The sequence below is a fragment of the Carassius carassius genome, chromosome 46 (assembly GCF_963082965.1).
Source record: "Carassius carassius chromosome 46, fCarCar2.1, whole genome shotgun sequence".
NCBI classification, from domain to species: Eukaryota; Metazoa; Chordata; class Actinopteri; order Cypriniformes; family Cyprinidae; genus Carassius; species Carassius carassius.
Window position 1 is genome coordinate 26412787 of NC_081800.1, and position 19833 is coordinate 26432619.

Consider the following 19833-nt stretch of genomic DNA (forward strand, 5'->3'; position numbering starts at 1 on the left):
ACTGTCACAAATACACACTACCAGCCAAAGTTATTTCTAAAAGAAGTCTCTTCTGCTCACCGAGGCTGCATTTATTTGATCAAAATGGTCAAAAAATTCTGAAATATTATTCTAATGTAAAGCAGCTGTTTTCTGTGTGAATCTGTGTTAAAGTGTCATTTATTTCTGTGTATTTTCAGCATCGTTCCTCCAGTCTTCAGTGTCACATGATCTTCAGAAATCATGAATAATATGTCGAAAACAGTCCAATATTTTTGTGGAAACTGATACATTTTATTTTTCAGGATTCACAGATGAACAGAAGGTTCAAAAGAACAGCATTTATTTGAAATTGAAATCTTTTGTCACATTATAAATGTCTTTACTGTCACTTAATGTGTCCTTGATAAAAGTATTTATTATTTACTAAACTTTAAACTTTTTGAATAGTAATGAATGTCAGTTTTCTCAAAAATATGAAATCTTCAGCATTGATAATACTAACATAGAAAAAAACGTTTTAAAATGTAATAATATGAAACTTTTTTCTGTATTTTGATCAAATAAATGCAGCCTTGCTGAGCAGAAGAAACTTCTTTGAAAAACATCTAAATAATTCCAAACTTTCCGTGACGTGTGACCCTTAGACCAAAGATGAGGTCGCAGATAAATGTCTCTTCTAACATCGGTCTGCACAGGTTTGCTCTCACAAAACCCCTGTGCTCTTAATGTCACACTCAGTTTCCATCGAGATGACAACTGCATCAGTGGGCGGAGTCACCGAGGAGACAGGCCACACCTCTTTTGTGTCCCCATCCAGTCTGGCGGAACAATCCGCACTATCGTGAATGGCTTCACCCATTCCAATGGCCGACTCTGTCTGTAAGTGACCTTCTTCTTCTTCATCATCATCCTCTTCTTCAGGTTCTACGCGGCAGCGGCAGACCTCGATGCCGGAGTCGCCGGTCAGCCGTCGCTGCTGGAAGTGCGTTTGGTCCACATCCAGATCGCTCACGGCGGAATCACGGCGCTCCGGTTCATTGCCTGGAGAAAAGAGAGCGGTTCTGGGCGGAGACTGAGGGGGCGGGGCCTGTACAGGCTCCTCCTTTAGAGCTGCTTTAATCTGCTGCTCGGGACGAACACCAAGCGGGTCAGACATGGAGAAGACTTGAAGAGACGATGAGGAGGTCGGTGGAGTCGGATGGCAAAGGCTGGTGATATTCTTTGAATTAGCGCCGTTTGCATCACAGATATTATTAGTACTAATAGTTTGTGGTGCGTCTACTATTTCAGTAATGTTATCTGTGCTACTACTGGTGTTCTTCACTGGTATGTTGCCGCCAATGGAAGCCAAAGGGGTGGAGCTGGGAAGCTCCGCCTCCATGACCTCGGCTGTGCTTCGTGTTGGCGATTGGCCGCCTTCGTAGAGTGGCTGTATTGGAACGCACTCTGTGTGCATGACTACTGAGTGGGCGTGGCCAGGCTCGCTGAGGGAGGGCGAGGAGGCGTGGCTAGTATCGGTTTCATCTGTGAGTTGAGCCGAAGAGGGGGAGGAGCTACAGGGCGATGACGGACAGCAGGAGTCGCAGGAGCAGCTGGTGTAGTTGTCAGAGCTCTGCGATGACAACATGTGACTCGGGCCGGGTTGGGCGGAGCCTCGTTGGTAGGCGACGGAGCTGTAGGGAGGGGGCGGGGTGCTGGGTTGGGCTGCTACTTCCTCATAGGACGGCAGTTTAAGTGAGGTGAGGAAACCTGCCAATGAGAACTCACGATTAATGTAAGTTTGCATCTGTAGATTCAAGAGTTAGTGTTGTGAGCAGTCTGATTTTGAATTTGTGTTTCTCTAAGTTTTTTTTTTTTACTGGTCCATCACTAATATTGTTTTCTAATTGTATTATTATTTTTTTATATTCTAATAAAGATAAAAGTAATTGAGCAATTTGACTAAATAAGAGCTTTCTAATAGGTGTGATTATGTTAGAGTGAGTGAACAGCGTTCGTACTGAGGTCGAACATGGAGGACGGGTAACTGCAGGCTCCTTGATAAGCCATGAGGTTGATCTCCCTCTGTCTCTGCTGCTGCTGGATGCGCTGCTTCGCCTGACGGTGTCGATACGCACAGCAGCAGCTGAACAGGATGAGCACGCTCCACAGCAGCCAAAACCCTGGAACACACACCAGATGCTTACCTTCATTAAGTCAAGCTACATTGCATGAGCTTTACTATTGCACGTTGTCGCCACACAAACCGAAGATATTCGGTGACGTTTCGTGCTGGTACTGTAGACTGTATTTTTGGCTTTACTTTTTCAAATGGCAGTGAAATTCAATGACTTTGTAATTTTTTTGATATGATGATTTAAGCTGGTTGTTTTTAATATGTTTCTTTCTCTCTATGCAGTACTTTGGTCTACATTTGAATGTGTTTTATACATTGAGTTGAGTTGTATTTTAAACCAGCAGTTGAGCACAATGGGTGATTGACAGGTGAGCAGGTAAATTTACATGCAAAGAAATTGTAAGATTTTGAAGTATTTGTTCAGACTGGAAGGAAGAAAACATCCTAAATACACATGTAAGTGTTTATTTTACTGCACTTTATATATTTGTGTCTGTAGATTTAAATTACAATACATATCTTTAAAGAGTTTTATCTCCACTTCAGCAGCACTTACACACACCAAACTTAGCAGTTTTATTCCTAGCTATATTATGAAGGTTTTTTTCAAAACTAATACCTACTATAAAACCCTTTCAGTCTAATAGGTCAACAAAATCAAACAATAATTTAGAATCTGGCTCTATCCGATATTTAGATTTATTTCCTGGAAATCTGGTATACAGGCGAGTGCATGTTTAATTAGATAATACTTTTCTAACATTTAAACTAAATTTCAGAAAACTTGTAATACAAAACAGTTGTCTTGATTTACTGTTTGATTTAATTTAAGTATGATGATATATATTAGTTAGAATGTTTGCCTTCAAGGAATAAAGAAAGTCCAAAAGGGATTGGAATGACATGATGGTGGGTAAACAACATCATTTGCATTTTTAAGGAGTATTATAAGTTACAGGGGTGCACATAAGTGGTCCGCAGTAAACCAAAATAAATATGCATAATATAAATTATGTTCTGACAGCGCATTTGCGTACCGACATGGTTGACAGCTGTTAATGCACAATTATCATTTTAGATCACAAACTGTACTATATAAGTTTTATTTTCAACCTGAAAGCATAAATCTAGGCTATGCCTATCGTTTCAAAGCACAATACAAAACTGTGACATTCATCCACAGAGATCGCTAGCGCCTAATGTTTGTGCAGCGGATTCCCAAAATGCTTTGCGTTCACCACTGGGAATACGTCACGATGACGACACATTAGCGATCTCTTTAGCGTGATTTTTTTCCCCAAACCAGTTGAGCGCAAACCACGCCCCCTACGCGAAAACCCCACCCCGCAGCCATGACTCACGTCTCTAGGTCGATTTCATTGGTCAACTCTATCACAGTGCTTATTGCTACACTGCGTTGAAACAAACGAACAAATTTTAATATAATCATAGATATATGGATATAATATCCAAAACAAAAATAAAAGGGTGTACAAAATAAAAAAAATAGTGAATAAAGTTACATAATGTAGGCTGCTATAAAACAGGGACACAGAGTAGCTTAATACTGATATATATAATTTAGTATAGCAAACAATATGACCTCCTTACCTGCATTCCTAGCCCAGAATGCAAGACTTTAGGTGCATTTTTTACTTAAAGTGGCATCAAAGTAACCCAAAAAACGATTTAAAAGCATGTCTTTGTTTGCATTTTGCGTGATGATTAGTAATAATCAACTTGCTGACTTGCCATAGAATGCTTTATTTATCAATTACATAGATAAAATACAAAAATGCCCTGGTACACAAAAACATTACATGCAATTCACAATTGCTATAAAAACTTTTGAAAAAAATTTCTGTGCAGTTAATATTTTTAACAAGTTTCCAAAAATGATTTAAAAAATGGCTACATAACCTGCAGTCTGGATCTAAATTTCATAAATAATACTATGTTTGCATTAACTAATCTACTAAATAACCATTTTTAAACACACTCACACACACCCAAATATTTTTATGCTTGATGTGAGTAATTCATTGCCACAGATTCTGACAATTTGTGGCGAACCCTGACAGCCCTTTTCTCTGTATATCTGCTGTAGTCATGCTCTGAACCAGAACTGCATTTTCTGGGGCGTCCAGCTGTCAAACGCTGCCTAGAACCAGTCTTAGCTGTTCTTCTGGCCACTGATGTTGGCTGACAGCCAATAATAGGACCTGGTCGTCTAGCAGCTCGTCTTAATGCTGCTGCACTTAAAGCTGCTGCTTTTGATACAGACATCCCTTTACCAAAGCAGTAAAATGCAGAGATCAGTTGGGTCTGGTTGTGCTGCATCTTTTCAAGCTGCTTGGCCATTTTATACATGGCATTACTGTAGTCTGGGTTTTCAGCCATTTCACTGAGCAGTCTCAGCATCCGTTTCACAGGAGACTGAGGTAAAGATGCTGTTTAAAGAGACAACAATAAAAAACTATTATACAACAACAAACACCCACAAATGCCTAATAAAAGTAATTCTGTTTGAAAACACTGTTCTCAACAACAGGAATCACACAGTCCTGTTTAAAATGCCTATACAGTCATCTAGTCATCTATGCAGCTGTATTTTCACCATCATTACTCCAGTCTTCAGTGTCACATGTTCCTTCAGAAATTATTCTTATATGATGATTTATTATCAATGTTGGAAACTGTTCTGCTACTTAATATTTTTTTGGAACCTTTGATACTTTTTTTTCAGGATTCTTTGTTGAATAAAAAGTTAAAAAGAAGTGCATTTATTCAAAATATAAATCTTTTATAAAATGTTAATATTTGCTATCACTTGGTATTAATTTAACACTGAATAAACAACTTGCTGAATAACATTTTTTATTTCGTTCAAAAAAAATTAAAAAAATTACTGAGCCGCAGAGTATATTGTTAGAAAAGATTAATATTTCGAATAAATGCTCTTCTTTTTAACTTTTTATTCATCAAAGAATCCTGAAAAAAGTATCACAGGTTCCAAAAAAATATCAAGTTCCAACATTGATAATAAATCAGCATATTAGAATAATCTTTTTGAGGAAATGACACTGAAGACTGGAGTAATGATGCTGAAAATTCAGCTTTGATCACAAGAATAAATTAGATTTAGAAAATGTAGAAAAAATTATTTTACACCATAATAATATTTAACAATAGAATTTTTTTCCCTGTATTTTTTGATCAAATGAATGCAACCTTGATGAGCATAAGAAACAACAGTAAAAATTAATAAGTAAATAAATAAATAAATAAAATAAAAAATAATAATTCATTATTATCACAAATTTGTGTGTGTGTGTGTGTGTGTGTGTGTGTGCTCTTGTTTTTGTGTCATATCAGGACACAACTCTGTATAATGTCATGGGTATGACACAGGTATTACAAGGAGAGGGTGACTTATGAGGACATAACCCATGTCCCCATTTTTCAAAACGCTTATAAATCATACAGAATGAGTTTTTTTGAGAAAGTAAAAAAGCACAAAGTTTCCTGTGAGGGTTAGGGTTAGGTGTAGGGTTGGTGTAGGGCCATATAATATACAGTTTGTACAGTATAAAAACCATTACACCTATGGGATGAACAAACTTTACACAAAAACAAACATGTGTGTATGTGTTTGCAAATATGATTTTTTTTTATCAGTTTTCTATCAGCTGAGACCTTTAAATTTTATCCAGGGGTATTTATTTTATTTACATTTTCCCATTAATCTCATTAATACTTTTATTTCAAATTCTTACATTTGATCCATGAATACAATTTATAATAATGTGATTATCTATACCTATAAAATGTAATAATTTACACTGAAAAATACAACTGTATTTAATAATATCATGTGATTATTTTAAATATTTTTTTATATATAAAAAACAAGAAATTATGGTGGAAATTATACATTTCAACGAAATTAAAATGCCAGTAGGTGCCAGTAGTGAGCGTTTAATAAATTAGTTGAATATCATGTCATTGAGTAAAATATATAAATATGTAACTGGGTTTATTTATTTTAATTTTTTACTGAGATCATATTTTTACCTTCAGATGTACGGCTTGGTCTTCACCACAGCCAAAACATGCGCACTCTCCTGAGAGCGAACCTAATGAATAAGATAAAGTTCAAATGAAAACTTTAATAATACATGTAAAAACTCACATTGAGACCTACAAATACTTCTTATAATAAAATGTTATTGAAAAGAGCTGTTTACCGTTAGTCAGCGACGGATCCATCAACGACTTTGATTGACGTACAAACTTCTTCTTCTCAGGTGACGTAAAAGAGTTGACCAGGCACAAGATGGCGGAGTAAGCGCGTGTAAGTTTCGGAGCTGTTCACCTTCAGACTTGCATACTAGTGATTCATAGTTAAGTAAAGTATATTTTTGGAGATTCCTTAATGCAGAGTTAAGTGCACCGTGTCATTTTATTGGTAAGCTTGTATTGTATAGAATTTTCACTTTTTAACGACGCACGTGGGGAACTACCTCGGCTAACAGCATCACTAGCTAGCATCTCACAACTACGGCAGCATGCAGGTATCGACGGACAATCCGCTTGTGAACAACCTACACGACTACTGTATGGCAGATGTTCCTGTTATCTCCCTCGGGGACTCTGATTTCCCCCCTCTCCCCATTACACCTTCCACAACTCCCTCCAAACCTCCTGCACCAAAAAAAATGAAGCCGCAACGCTCCGTAGATATAGACAGTGAAGGTATTGTGCAGAGAATCTCAGTCATCTTCAACACGAGAATTGACTCCCTGGAAAAAAGTGTGGAGAAAATGATTTCCAACAATACACTGAAGATTGAGGGGCTAAAGAAGACTGTTGATTTTGCCTGCGCTGAGATCAGTGAAGTGAAAGGTAAAGTGACACACATTGATAACCGTGTCAGCGTGGCGGAGAAAAAGACGAGCCTACTGGAACAACGAATTACTGAGCTGGAAAACTATTCGCGACGGTGGAACCTGCGACTCTTCGGTGTGGCTGAAAACAAAGACCAGAACGTCCGCCAAGAGGTTATACACATCTGTCAGTCCATCCTGCCTGAACACAAGGACAAACTCCCTGATGTTATTGACTCAGTGCATCGTCTTGGCCAATTAAAGAAAGGTGCCACCAAGCCTCGAGGGATAATTATGCAGTTTAGTGCTCGTATTTACCGCGACGCTGTTTGGAAGGCCGCAAAGAAGTCTACTTTCCTGCAAAGCAACAAGCTACGTTTTGCCGAAGATTTGTCCCCAGCAGTCAGAGAGCGAAGGATGCAGCTGTGGCCACTGGTGGCTAAAGCACGAGAACAAGGGAAAGCTGCTTACTTCGTTGGAGGTCGAGCCTTTGCTAACGGGGCTGAACTGTTTCCAGAGACCTGACTGTGGTAAACGTCACACCTGTCAATATGTGCCTTAAGTTGAGTTAAGCTATAATATCCTAAATGCTCATTATTCAATGGGTGTATATTTTTCTGTTCTGAGATACACTTTATTTTTATAACAGTTTTTATAAAGGTTGTTGAGCTCGTTAATGACACTCAACTGATTATGTTTATAAGACAACGTCTATTACATCCTGTTCAATTATTTGCAGTGCTCTATATAGCATTTTATGTCTATTAGTTGCTAATATATGTTATTTATTAAGTTGTCGACTGAGAACCTAGGTATCTCATTAGTTTTCAGTGTTTCACTAAGTTTTGCTATGTACCTTCAAGTTTATTGGTGCAGCTCCTTACAGTAAGGTTAAAGTCTATTTTATTTTATTTCTTCTCTCTCGAACTTTACCTCATATTGTTCTATCAGTTGTTGTTAATACGTCTTTATCTATCATTACTCTCAATGCCAGGGGGATAAGGAATATTGTTAAACGCAAGGCGTTATTTTTGTTTGTCAAGCAGCACAAATCTGATTTCTGTTTTATTCAAGAGTCACACTCCGTTCCGGACGATGGTAGATTTTGGAGATCCCAATGGGGGAATGATCTGTGGCAGGCTCACGGGTCTGAACATTCTGCCGGTGTTGCTACTTTTAAAATATAATTTTTCAGGGACTGTTCTTTTATCTGTCAGTGATACATCAGGTCATTTTATTTTTCAAGTATTAACCATTGAAAATTTTACTTTGATGGTTATTAATATATATGGATATAATTCTAACCATGAGAACGACATATTACTTGAAACCTTAGAGAAGCATATACAAAATACACTTAATAACTTTCCAAATTCAGGTATTGTAATAGGTGGGGATTTTAACATGATTCTGGATCACAATATTGACTGTTGGCCTCCACGTGTTTCCACTGCAGTAAATGATAACTTAACATTATTTATGGAAAAATTTAACTTGATTGATGTATGGAGATTTAACAACCCTAACATAAGTGCTTTTACTTGGAGTAATAGAAGTGCCACCAGACGTTCACGATTGGACTATTGGTTAGTTTCCGATAATTTGAATATTGATAAAATATCAATTAATATCATCACAACCCCATTAACCGATCATAATGCGGTCTCCATCTTTATTCCTTTGCACTCTGCCCCCTCCACAAGATGTAGGAATGCTTACTGGAAACTAAACAGTTCACTCCTGCAACACGATGTAGTAAAATCAGATATAAAGAATCTAATAGTGAAATTCTGGAATAAAGCAAAGTCCGAGAATGCTTTTGGTAGCAATTGGGAACTTTTAAAATTTAAAACTGGCCAATATTTGAGGAATTATGGTAGTATCTTATCAAAAAAACGTAAACCGGAGGAAGAAAGAGTGGTCTCTAAAATAATTTCCTTGTACCAGAAGGACCCTGCTGATATATCAGAAGAGGAACGATTATCTTTAATTTCAGAACAACTTAAACTAAATGAGATCTTCTCTAACAAAGCAAAAGGTGCCTTTATAAGGTCAAGGAAAAGGTGGATTGAAGAAGGGGAGCAGAACTCTGCCTATTTTTTTGGCTTAGAAAGATATCATGGGAAATGTCATTTAATCCAGCAACTTAATATCAACAATACTGTAACTGATAATCCGAAGAGCATAGCTGTTTTCTGTGCGGACTTCTATAGTAACTTATACAAATCTCAATATTGCCATCAATCATCCACTACATTCTTGAACTCTCTTATCATCACTCCAATCTCTCAAGATGATAGGAAACTATAAAATAAAAATATTTACTATAAAATAAATGCATTTGTATTTAATACTAGGACTGCTTTTTATTTTTAATAATATTATCACACACTATTATTTAGTTTATTTACTATTATTTAATAAATAAATAAAAACTAACTAAATAAAGTGAAGTAATATTATAACTATTATTAATTCATTTTTATAGTTGCATTTAATGGGTAACGCTATATGCAGTGTGAGGACCAAACCAAATCTCCAGGTTCTCTTCTGAGAACCAGGCTGAAAAAATGATGTGCACCCCTGATTATAAGTAATGGTGTGTATATATGCTGTGAACTGCTGGACTCACACCACAGCTCGTAGTAGTAGGTGCAGCAGCCCGTCTCCTGGCAGCAGTGTCCGGTCTGACAGAGGTAGCCGCTAGCACTTTTGGTGCCCGGACAGTAGCGAGGGCTTCCCAGGAGAGGCAGTGTCCCTGAGCTGTGGTACTCCATGCCCTGCTGCAGGGAGTGGCGCCACCGAAACACCCGCTGCTCCTCTTCCTCCAGAACTGCTGCTATGGCCACACCGCTTGAGCCTAGGAGCAGATCAGGGCATGATCTTTAAACCACTGAAATCAGACCTCATGTACTTTAATACATGTTTCTGTATTAAAGTACAATACTTCAACTAGATTTTTATCCAACAAGCAAAGGGATACAAACACTGGAACTTAGGGATGACGTATAACAGCCGACACAGACTCAGGGAAACACAAAGTAGACAAGGAAACTAAATAGGGTACACCTGGAAACAATGAACATGATGAGGACAGGAACAGGAGACAAGACCAATAAAAGGAAACGGCGACTAAAAAGGGTAAAACAAGGAAACACAAGTCCACAACACTGACATACTGTTTGTACTGTGTGGATATAAAAATATAATTCACCTGAACACTAATCTTCTGAAATATAATATCTGTGTATATAGTTTGTAAACATACTGAGTCTTGAATATAAATATTTTTGGAACTAGACTACAATAAATCAATCAATCAAACAATAAAAAGTAAACGTCTAGAGTCAAAATCCTTATATTTGGACCATCGTCTGACTTTAACATGTTTGATATTCTGGCTAATTTTACCATGCTTTCCGCTACAGATAATCTAGCACAGTAACTAGAACTAAAACCATTAAAACATTTTGCTGAAATAAACGTTATACGAAATAAACTGAAAATATTAAAAATATCAGAAAAGGAAGCACTGTCATTGTCATCTAGGTTAAACTGATGTAAAATAACAAACTAGAAAAACACAATTATGTTAATACTTCACAATAAGGTACCATTTCTTAACATTGGTTTACTACTGTACATCAGTTAACACAAACTAAAAATAAAAAATACTTCTAAAACATGTTCATTTCAACACTAATACATCATTAAAACCAAAAGTTGTCTGTATTAATATTAGTTCACAACAAATATTAGCTTAAAATTGAAAATATAAAGAGAAAAACTAAAAATACTTTAAATATATGATACTAATATCTCAATGATACTAAAATAACATGGTACTGCTAGTGTACAGTGGCAAAAACAGGATTATTATTTGCAAGGGTCAAAGAAAATAGTCAATTGAAACTAAATTACTTGCCACATTACTGTACTGAACATTATGGACATAAACATTTCAATATCTAACACACGTGTTTGTTAGTTCCTTTACCTGGTGAAGGACACAGGTGTCCACATACGCTGTCAGGATCATCTATTAATGAGAAGAGAAAACGTAATTATCAACTGATATTAACAACCTTTTATCCTTAACCCTGATGCCATTCTAAAGCGTGCACAGGAGAGATGCACGCGACAGATTCTGTGATATTGGTCCACTATGAACTTCAAACATTAATGCAATTGTTTCTGTTTGCATATGAAACGACTAAACGGGCCCAAGCTGATGCAGAAGACATAACATTCTAGTTTTAAGCTTTAGTAATGCTTTATGCACCCGCAGTAATAATAATCGCACCGTTCAGTTGCACCGATTATTTAAATGCACCAACCGTAAAAACGCGATGCTTTGTGTTTTTGTAGCAGTCGGCCTGGAGTGAAGTCGCTGTGCGTTCTGATTCGCTCATTGCTTCAGATTCTGCACCGAATGTCTCTCTCCATCCGCCATTTCCTCCCGGAGCTTCATCACGAGCGACACACGACCGAGCGAACCGCGCATTAAAAGCTTTGCTATTTACGTTCGCATTACATTCAGATACATAATCTCATCTGTACAACAGATGTCTGCAGACATAATATCAGGAGCGTTTATCGGATCTTACACTGATTGGCAGGAGGCGGCAGGATGCGGACCAATCAGAGCACACGTGCGTTTCTCCTAGCAACAGAAGAGGATGGTGAGATGCATGGAAATATTGTTTGTGAAATGTGTCCTTATATTTTTTACGTAGCTATGATAACATAAATATATATAGATATATTAAATATCCATAAATGAAATATATGTTATAGAAAGTAAAACATAACCATATGAAGTTGTTCCAAATTGTAATAGGTTTCATATAAACAAGCCCATACAAATATGTATGTGCTAAAGGTTTTTGGACATATGTGGGATGTATATGTATATCCATCCTAAAAAAAACCACCAATATATGCTGTTATAAAAATATATATATTTTTTTTTTTGCAAGATATGTATAAAATATCGAGCATTGGCCGTGAAGCAATATATTTAATTTCAAAATTTTGAGTATTTTAAACAAATAACTGAACAAAGATCAGTTGTTTTGTGAAAGTTTGTTTAAATACTTCCCTGGTTTCTGTTCCTCAAACATTACAGAAGGGAGAGATGCAGATGAACAGATCAATTTATACACACTTCGGTCGAATGCATATGATTGGCTTGTACAATAAACACCTGGGATGAGCCCCAGACAGGAAGTGATGTCATCAAGGGTGAGGTCACTGTCTCCACAGAGGTTAGAGACTAAAAACAGTGTCACCAAACCATGTTACTGACCTGACAGAGAGAGAATCAGACCTGAACACACACTGATCGCAGTCATTGTCAAAAGAGATCACGAATGATAAAAAAAAGTTATTCAATATAATTTCCACTGCACTTTTAATATATACATGTTGATGACTTTCACCGGTATCAGTAAAAATATAGACACTGATGAATCCGACCATTGGACAATTAAAGCGATAAGACATGTAGAAATATACCAATATAATAGTCTGTTTGCATCTTTGTCATTAACGCTAAAAGCATTGAAAGCATTTATTAAAGGTGCACTAACAAATTAAAAAAAGAAGGTTTCATCTGTTGGCCACTAGAGGGACTCTAGTTGCATCACAGCTCTGTGAAATCAGTTTATTTACTAAGGGAAAAAAAATAGTTTTGCATTATTTTAGATTATTTGTATGAAACATTTACAAAAACAATGGCACGGTTTGCTTTGGTTTTCTTTAGGCTATTATTCATTCATATATTACATTATTCTGCAACAGTTTGTATTTGTATTCAATAAAAATGCCTATATACAGCTATGATTCGCGAACCCCAAACTGACTCAAATGAGTCGCGAACCTGCTCCAAACTTCCAAACTGACTCAAATGATTCGCAAACCCGCTACGAACTCCCGAACTGATTCAAATGATTCGCGAACCCGCTCCGAACTGCCAAACCGACTAGATGCGTGCACTTTTTAGGCACGATTTGTTTAGTTTTTGAATATACTTGATACTGTTAAAAGGCACATCATTAAAACAAAAAAACGAGTTTACATATCACACCTAAACATGCTTTTTTTATTATTCATTCATATTTTACATTATTCTGCAACATTTTGTGTTTGTAATTAAATTATTGTTTGTAGTAACATAATATCACATTTTAATCATGCTGATTTTTGGAGAAAAACTGAAATGGCACTCTTCGTGTGATATTGATTAACTACATAAAATGATATAAATATATACATTTTCTAACCCCCATATCTTGAATTTTGTGATCATTCACATGCATTCATAAATGCATTTGAATATACCAAATAATGCAGTGAAAGAACGCACTCAAAATGCACACGAGCCACACGCACTAGTATGACTTCATCATGTAACTTTACATTAGCCTAGATGCGTGCACTTTTTAGGCACGATTTGTTTAGTTTTTGAATATACTTGATACTGTTAAAAGGCACATCATTAAAACAAAAAATACGAGCCTATCCATATATCCATATACAGCTATGATTCGCGAACCCCAAACTGACTCAAATGAGTCGTGAACCTGCTCCAAACTTCCAAACTGACTCAAATGATTCACGAACCCACTCCGAACAGCCAAACTGACTCAAATGATTCGCGAACCCGCTTTGAACTCCCGAATTGACTCAAATGATTCGCGAACCCGCTACGAACTCCCGAACTGATTCAAATGATTCGCGAACCCACTTTGAACTGCCAAACTGACTCAAATGATTCGCGAACCCGCTCCAAACTCTCGAACTGATTCAAATGATTCGCGACCCCGCTTTGAATTCCCGAACTGACTCAAATGATTCGCGAACCCGCTACGAACTCCCGAACTGATTCAAATGATTCGCGATCCCCAAACTGACTCAAATGACTCGCGAACCCGCTTTGAACTTCCAAACTGACTCAAATGATTCGCGAAGCCGCTCCAAACTCTCGAACTGATTCAAATGATTCGCGACCCCGCTTTGAATTCCCGAACTGACTCAAATGATTCGCGAACCTGCTACGAACTCCCGAACTGATTCAAATGATTCGCGATCCCCAAACTGACTCAAATGATTCGCGAACCCGCTTTGAACTGCCAAACTGACTCAAATGATTCGCGAACCTGCTCCAAACTCTCGAACTGATTCAAATGATTCGCGATCCCCAAACTCACTCAAATGATTCGCAAACCCGCTACGAACTCCCGAACTGACTCAAATTGTAGGGGAATTTACAGTTAAAACCCAAGGACCAGATATGTCGCAATGAAGGCCAGGAGTCAGAGATGAGTTCAATTAATAATAATAATTTTACTTGAAGAAAATAGTTTGCAATTTCATCAGCAGAAGCCAGCTTCAATACTCTCGACGGAGTTCGTAGGCCGCGCCACGTACAACTCAAAATCACCCACAGTTATACCCTGACAGAGGATACTAACTGCGTCAATACATAATTCAACAAAATTCTGATTGGTTCCAAAACCTAGATAAACTCTCCAAAGACGTATATCTGATACGCTGGACACTGGCAGGTGATCGTTTGTCCTGGGACTGTCTGAGCTTCTCCCTGTACAGACAGATACTAACACACATACACAGAGAACTTATCTAAAACTCAAGGCTTTCTAGCACTGGCGAGTGTCTTATCATTACGCTTGGACACACACACATAATATATGGACATTAATCTTGAGGAAAAGAAATACAGGGTAGAACAGGATTCTTTAATATCTCATAAGCGCACATAAGGTTACACATTTCACTCTTGCCATAACTTGATTAATAGTCAAACAAGAAATCGTGTAATAATATAATTAATATCAGTATGAAGGATATGGCAACTCGGCATCCACTCCTTCAGTCCCCCGTTTTAGATCAATGTGGGGTCCAATACCCCACATCTGGTCTAATAAATGAGGTCAGGTGTAGTTGTGATGCATGCTAATAATGCAGGCCATTGCAGGAGCATATACTTAACATCTCTCGTACTGTCTGACATTTCTAGTAATAAACACAATATTTTGTACAAAATACTTCCCATATACATTCATCTACTTACTTAATCCCACAATATCTGCACTTGCACTAGTCTTTCTTCACATAAAAAGTCATGTCTTTTCCAGTGAATCATTCTGTGTCCCTCTACCTGGAAAAGTGTCCTCCATCCATATATACTTTCATCAACATACCTTTGTAAATACCTCTCTTTCTATCCATTATACCCTTTCACTCCAAACTCGGTGTTAAAAACACAAAAATAAACAAACCAAAAATAAGTAAGATCAATATTGAGCCATCTTTAAAAATAAAAATAAAAATAATCATTATAATTATTTCCTCGAAAACCTAGAGCAGTTCCTAGTTTGTTACTTAATATCCCTTTTATTAAGTTTTACTTTCACCACGAATCCATTTGCAGTCATCATAGTTCACATGCTGTTTAAACACATGACCCATAAATCTAAACTTGTCATTGTTAACAACATTTGGTCAAAATTACATTTTAAGTATCGAAGTGTCTAACTTCATAAAAATACAACTAACCTGTCCACTTATTGTCATGCATGTATTTTTATACCATGACATTACTGTTAATCATACTCATTGCCTTATTATTATTATTATTTATTTTATTTTATTTTTTATGCAATTCTTGTCAATTATCATCCCATATTACTGTACTCAGACTATATTAACGACACATTCAGAAGCAAATCCTCAATACCTCATAAAAAAATCAGTTTAGTTCTCAGTGTTTTGTCAGTGAGAAATGCTTACAGGTCAGCTCCCTGATCAATGTCTTAAAAACCCTTCGTTCATGTTTGTTATTTGGCAGTGATATTTATTTACTCAAAATTATTATAAACTGAAAAAGAGCAGACAGATTTCCCAATACTATTACTAAATGAACAATACTATTACTTAGTTCTAAACGGCCAAATATTGATTAAAGAGACATCCTCAGTTTCTGTAAATCTGTATTGAAACAGTATACATGATCAAAAAGCCCTGTCAGTGTTCACAATATTAATCTGATTTGACAGGTGTTCATAAGCAGCTCCATAGAGCCTATTACAATTGTGTTGTTTAAACATCATTTTTTTTGCTGTGCTATTTCAATTAATTCAAACTGGTATTCCTCCATTAAGGGGCTATCCCAGGAGATCCACACGTTTTTGTTCAACTTATCTCTGTTCTACATAAACCAAACTATTGCGTCATTCAGACCTTGAGGAGCCACAAAGCCTTACGGCTGCTTTTGCTTTTGCTCTATATTACAGAAACAGGATTCACTCCTCTGTTTCCCACCAGGCTTCTTTATGTGAGGTGCTCTCTGGAGAATTTGGTTCGTGACTTAGCCAATCTGTCTCTGTTTTTCTGCCGTCAAGTCTAAAATATTTACCTTTACCATTCAAACAACCAAGTGTTAACCTGTTCAAATTTAGACCCTCATTTAAATTTAGGCATGGATTTTAAACCCATTTTGGATGGCAATCTTAAATTTCACAAATCCAATCATATAAACCCTCTTAAACATATTAATCCAGAGAGTGATTTAAATCAGCATTATTAAAGACAAAACCAGTCATTATTAGCAGTAGCAGACAGAGCTGGATAACCAATCCACTTAAAGCTCGTCCCATGTTCAGCATTGTCTTTTCATTAGTTTCACTCAGAATTATCGACTTCTGTAAAGTAATTTCACTTAACACATCTGTGATGATAAAACACTCATTCCAGAGGTTAGTGACTCAATAAAGCAGAAACAGAATTGTCCTCCAAAATATACAGCAGTCATCCTCACGCGTGCACATACTTAACATAAATATTTAACAGCTCATATTCAAGGTTTGCTTTTGGTGTTAAATTCTGTACGTTTGTTCCTAGTCTCTTATCTAATCTCCAAGTTTGTCTGTTCATTAATGATTTTTATTTAGAGTAAAATCAGCTGGTTGTTTTGGTCTATAATCATTGCTCTGTTCTGGTTCCTCTTTCTCAGCAGCTCCATCCCTGCCTCCACTCAAGCTCTCTCTCTCTCTCTCTCTCTCTCTTACTGTGCACAATATTAGTTATTGATTTATTTGACAGTTTTCACCAAACTTAAACTCAGACTATAATATCAAATTCATTACAACATATAACCCTTAATCATTCAAATACGTAAAAATGTCAAAGTTTCTATATCTCAAATCTCAGTTTAGACTAAACATGATGCTAGGAACATTTCTTTAAAATTATTTTTACCTTACATGCTTAATTCCCTTAACCTTTGTTATCTAAACCATCTCTTGATTCAGCAAAAGCAGTCCTCATTTTTAGCCACCACCATACCTTGTAATCATCTTATGCCATGCCTAATGACCTGCATGAGTAAAGACTATGATATAGACATCTTAGTTCAATATCATCTCAGCCTCATACGAAATTTTGTCTCAAAATAATGGCTGTCATCACATGGTCTCAGATGGTTCCTGACAGCCCATTGCCATTAACTCTTTATAAATAAGCCTCTTTTCCTCAGGGTCTGATCCCCTGACATAACTGCATCAAGTTGTGGACGCTTGTCACAACAAGCAATCAAGGAAAGCGGTTTCTGGTGATCAGGTTTGGAGGAGCTCACATTTTTGAGGCAGATTGCTGTACTTCCTACAGTTCCCCTCTTAATGATGCTCTAGGCCTATCAAGCATCCGCTCAACTCCAGTACCATCTCACATATAACACCTCCCTTCAGGGCAGGTGCCCAGTGGAGGTGACCCCCTGCCTTAGGTTGTCCCCTATTGGCCAGAAGAGGATATTACCCGTCATTGAGAAATCACCTCATGCACACTGGTGACCACTCTTTCCCGTTGCAACATCCTCGACAGTCTTCTTCCAGAATCCAGTATTTCCTGCAGCTTAGGAAAGGTGCACTCAAGAACCATGAGAGCCATTGACAGCACCTACTAGTGTTAAAACATTGAAAAAGGTTAATCAAACTAATATTTAATCGCTAAAATCAATTGGATGCCTCCAAACTATCATGCTGAGATTACTCAGTGAATTTATATTTCACACCCCTCCATTCAGTGTAATTTTCTGTTGCTTCTGTAGCTGCAGCCATCAGGCCCTGTATGATGGTGGAGACCTCATGTCTCTTCAACAATTGCTCTTAAATTGTTATTCATTATTTTTATAATCTCTTATTTCTTAAATGCATTGGGCAGTTGAACATTTAACTACCAATTGCCCTCTTAATGCATTAAATCTGAACTCTTTTTATCAAGTCCTTTAGCATCTCAGTGCCTATGATTTGACTGAAACACTGCTGTACTATAAATAGCTTCTCACTTAAACACAGGCTCAGATAACGGCATTTTAGCTTACTTTGAATGAGAGAGAGAACTCTGAGGGATTCAGGACTCGTAACAATGCATTTTTCATTCATTTTTAACATAATTTCATCGTACTATCATTTTACTCTAGCCCAGTTTAAAACTAGCATTTTAAAAATAAACATCTTTATATTTGTATTTTTACTTTATTTTCGCAACTCAAATAATTCTAAAAGTTCTTTGCAGTCATTGTCATTACTTTTACATCAACTTGTATTTATTCATTCACTTAATTCTGGCCATGGCTTGGGAATTTCAACATTGGTTTTAATTCTGTCAGAGGTTATCTGACCCAGGTATATTACTTCGGGTCTCGCTAGCATGCTTTCTTCAAAGTTACTTTGAAACCCCCGTTAATGTTACTTGTTTACAACTTTATCATCTCACAAGCAAACAATAATTTTCTTTTTTTTTCTTTTTTTTATGATGCTGCTTGGCTACAATTTTGCAGTCCAACAATAACATTACTGTTTTGGCCAAACATTAGTAAATATAGGAATTACTAATTTTGCACTCAGAACATGTCTCTGGTATTTTTACTGCTTAAGCCAGAGTCATGGTGGGGGCCAGCATGAGATAAAAACAACTGCTTCATTTCAGTCAAAGCAATCTTATCTTTTAAAGCAAAACATAAGCTTCTAAGTTTTTCCAAAACGCTACTGCCAATTTGTGTGCCTATACAGTTTTTCTTTCAACAATTATGGAACTAGAACAGATCTCATGGTATCATTCTTTGTCTTTTAAACCTATGCACAAAGAGTCGGATTAAATCACTCAATTACTTCTGGGATTATTTTTAGCAAATCGGCACATACATTTAGACATTTTTTTTTATCTCTCTGGTTCCTTCTTTGTTTAAAGCCAATAAAGTTTTTGTTTTAACTTTCCAATCAGAATCAAAGCTCGGACTGACCATTCTTTCAGTGAATTCAGAGAATATTTTTAAAGTCAGAGCTTCAGAGCCAAACTGTTTACAGCATTTGCTCTTTTCTGTTTCATATTTCTATCATAAACCAAAAGGATATTGAGGCGGCGATCTTACCAACAGCACTTGACTTCTGCGTGATGAAACTGCAAAGTATATTCCAGAATTTCCATGTACTGGTCCAATCCAATCAGGGTCATGAAAACTAAATTTGAGCTCTTTCGGGGTTGTTCCTGATGCATCCCAGATCAATCACCCACAGTTATACCCTGACAGAGGATACTAACTGCGTCAGTACATAAGTCAACATTACAGCATTATCATTACAGATGCATTAAGTGAAATTACTTTACAGAAGTCGATAATTCTGAGTGAAACTAATGAAAAGACAATGCTGAACATGGGACGAGCTGTAAGTGGATTGGTTATCCAGCTCTGTCTGCTACTGCTAATAATGACTGGTTTTGTCTTTTATAATGCTGATTTAAATCACTCTCTGGATTAATATGTTTAAG

The 19833-nt window shown here is 36.8% G+C and overlaps 1 protein-coding gene across 1 annotated transcript; it reads right to left on the reverse strand.

The window, feature by feature from the left end:
* Positions 1-651: 651 nt before the first annotated feature.
* On the reverse strand, positions 652-11603 carry LOC132129667 (uncharacterized). The gene is made up of 5 exons (XM_059541309.1): positions 11322-11603; positions 10982-11023; positions 9617-9844; positions 1983-2144; positions 652-1731 (listed from the first exon to the last, which is right to left on the reverse strand). Exons 3-5 carry the CDS (start codon positions 9759-9761, stop codon positions 686-688), a joined length of 1353 nt encoding a protein of 450 aa, XP_059397292.1. The 5' UTR covers positions 9762-9844; positions 10982-11023; positions 11322-11603; the 3' UTR covers positions 652-685.
* Between the last annotated feature and the right edge of the window lie 8230 nt (positions 11604-19833).

Coding starts and splice junctions, on each gene's coding strand:
- LOC132129667 (XM_059541309.1), bottom strand. CDS start 9,761: ATGGAGTACCACAGCTCAGGGACACTGCCTCTCCTGGGAAGCCCTCGC. Junction 2,145..9,616: donor CTACTACTACGAGCTGTGGT/GTGAGTCCAGCA, acceptor TGTGTGTTCCAG/GGTTTTGGCTGCTGTGGAGC. Junction 1,732..1,982: donor GTCCTCCATGTTCGACCTCA/GTACGAACGCTG, acceptor TCTCATTGGCAG/GTTTCCTCACCTCACTTAAA.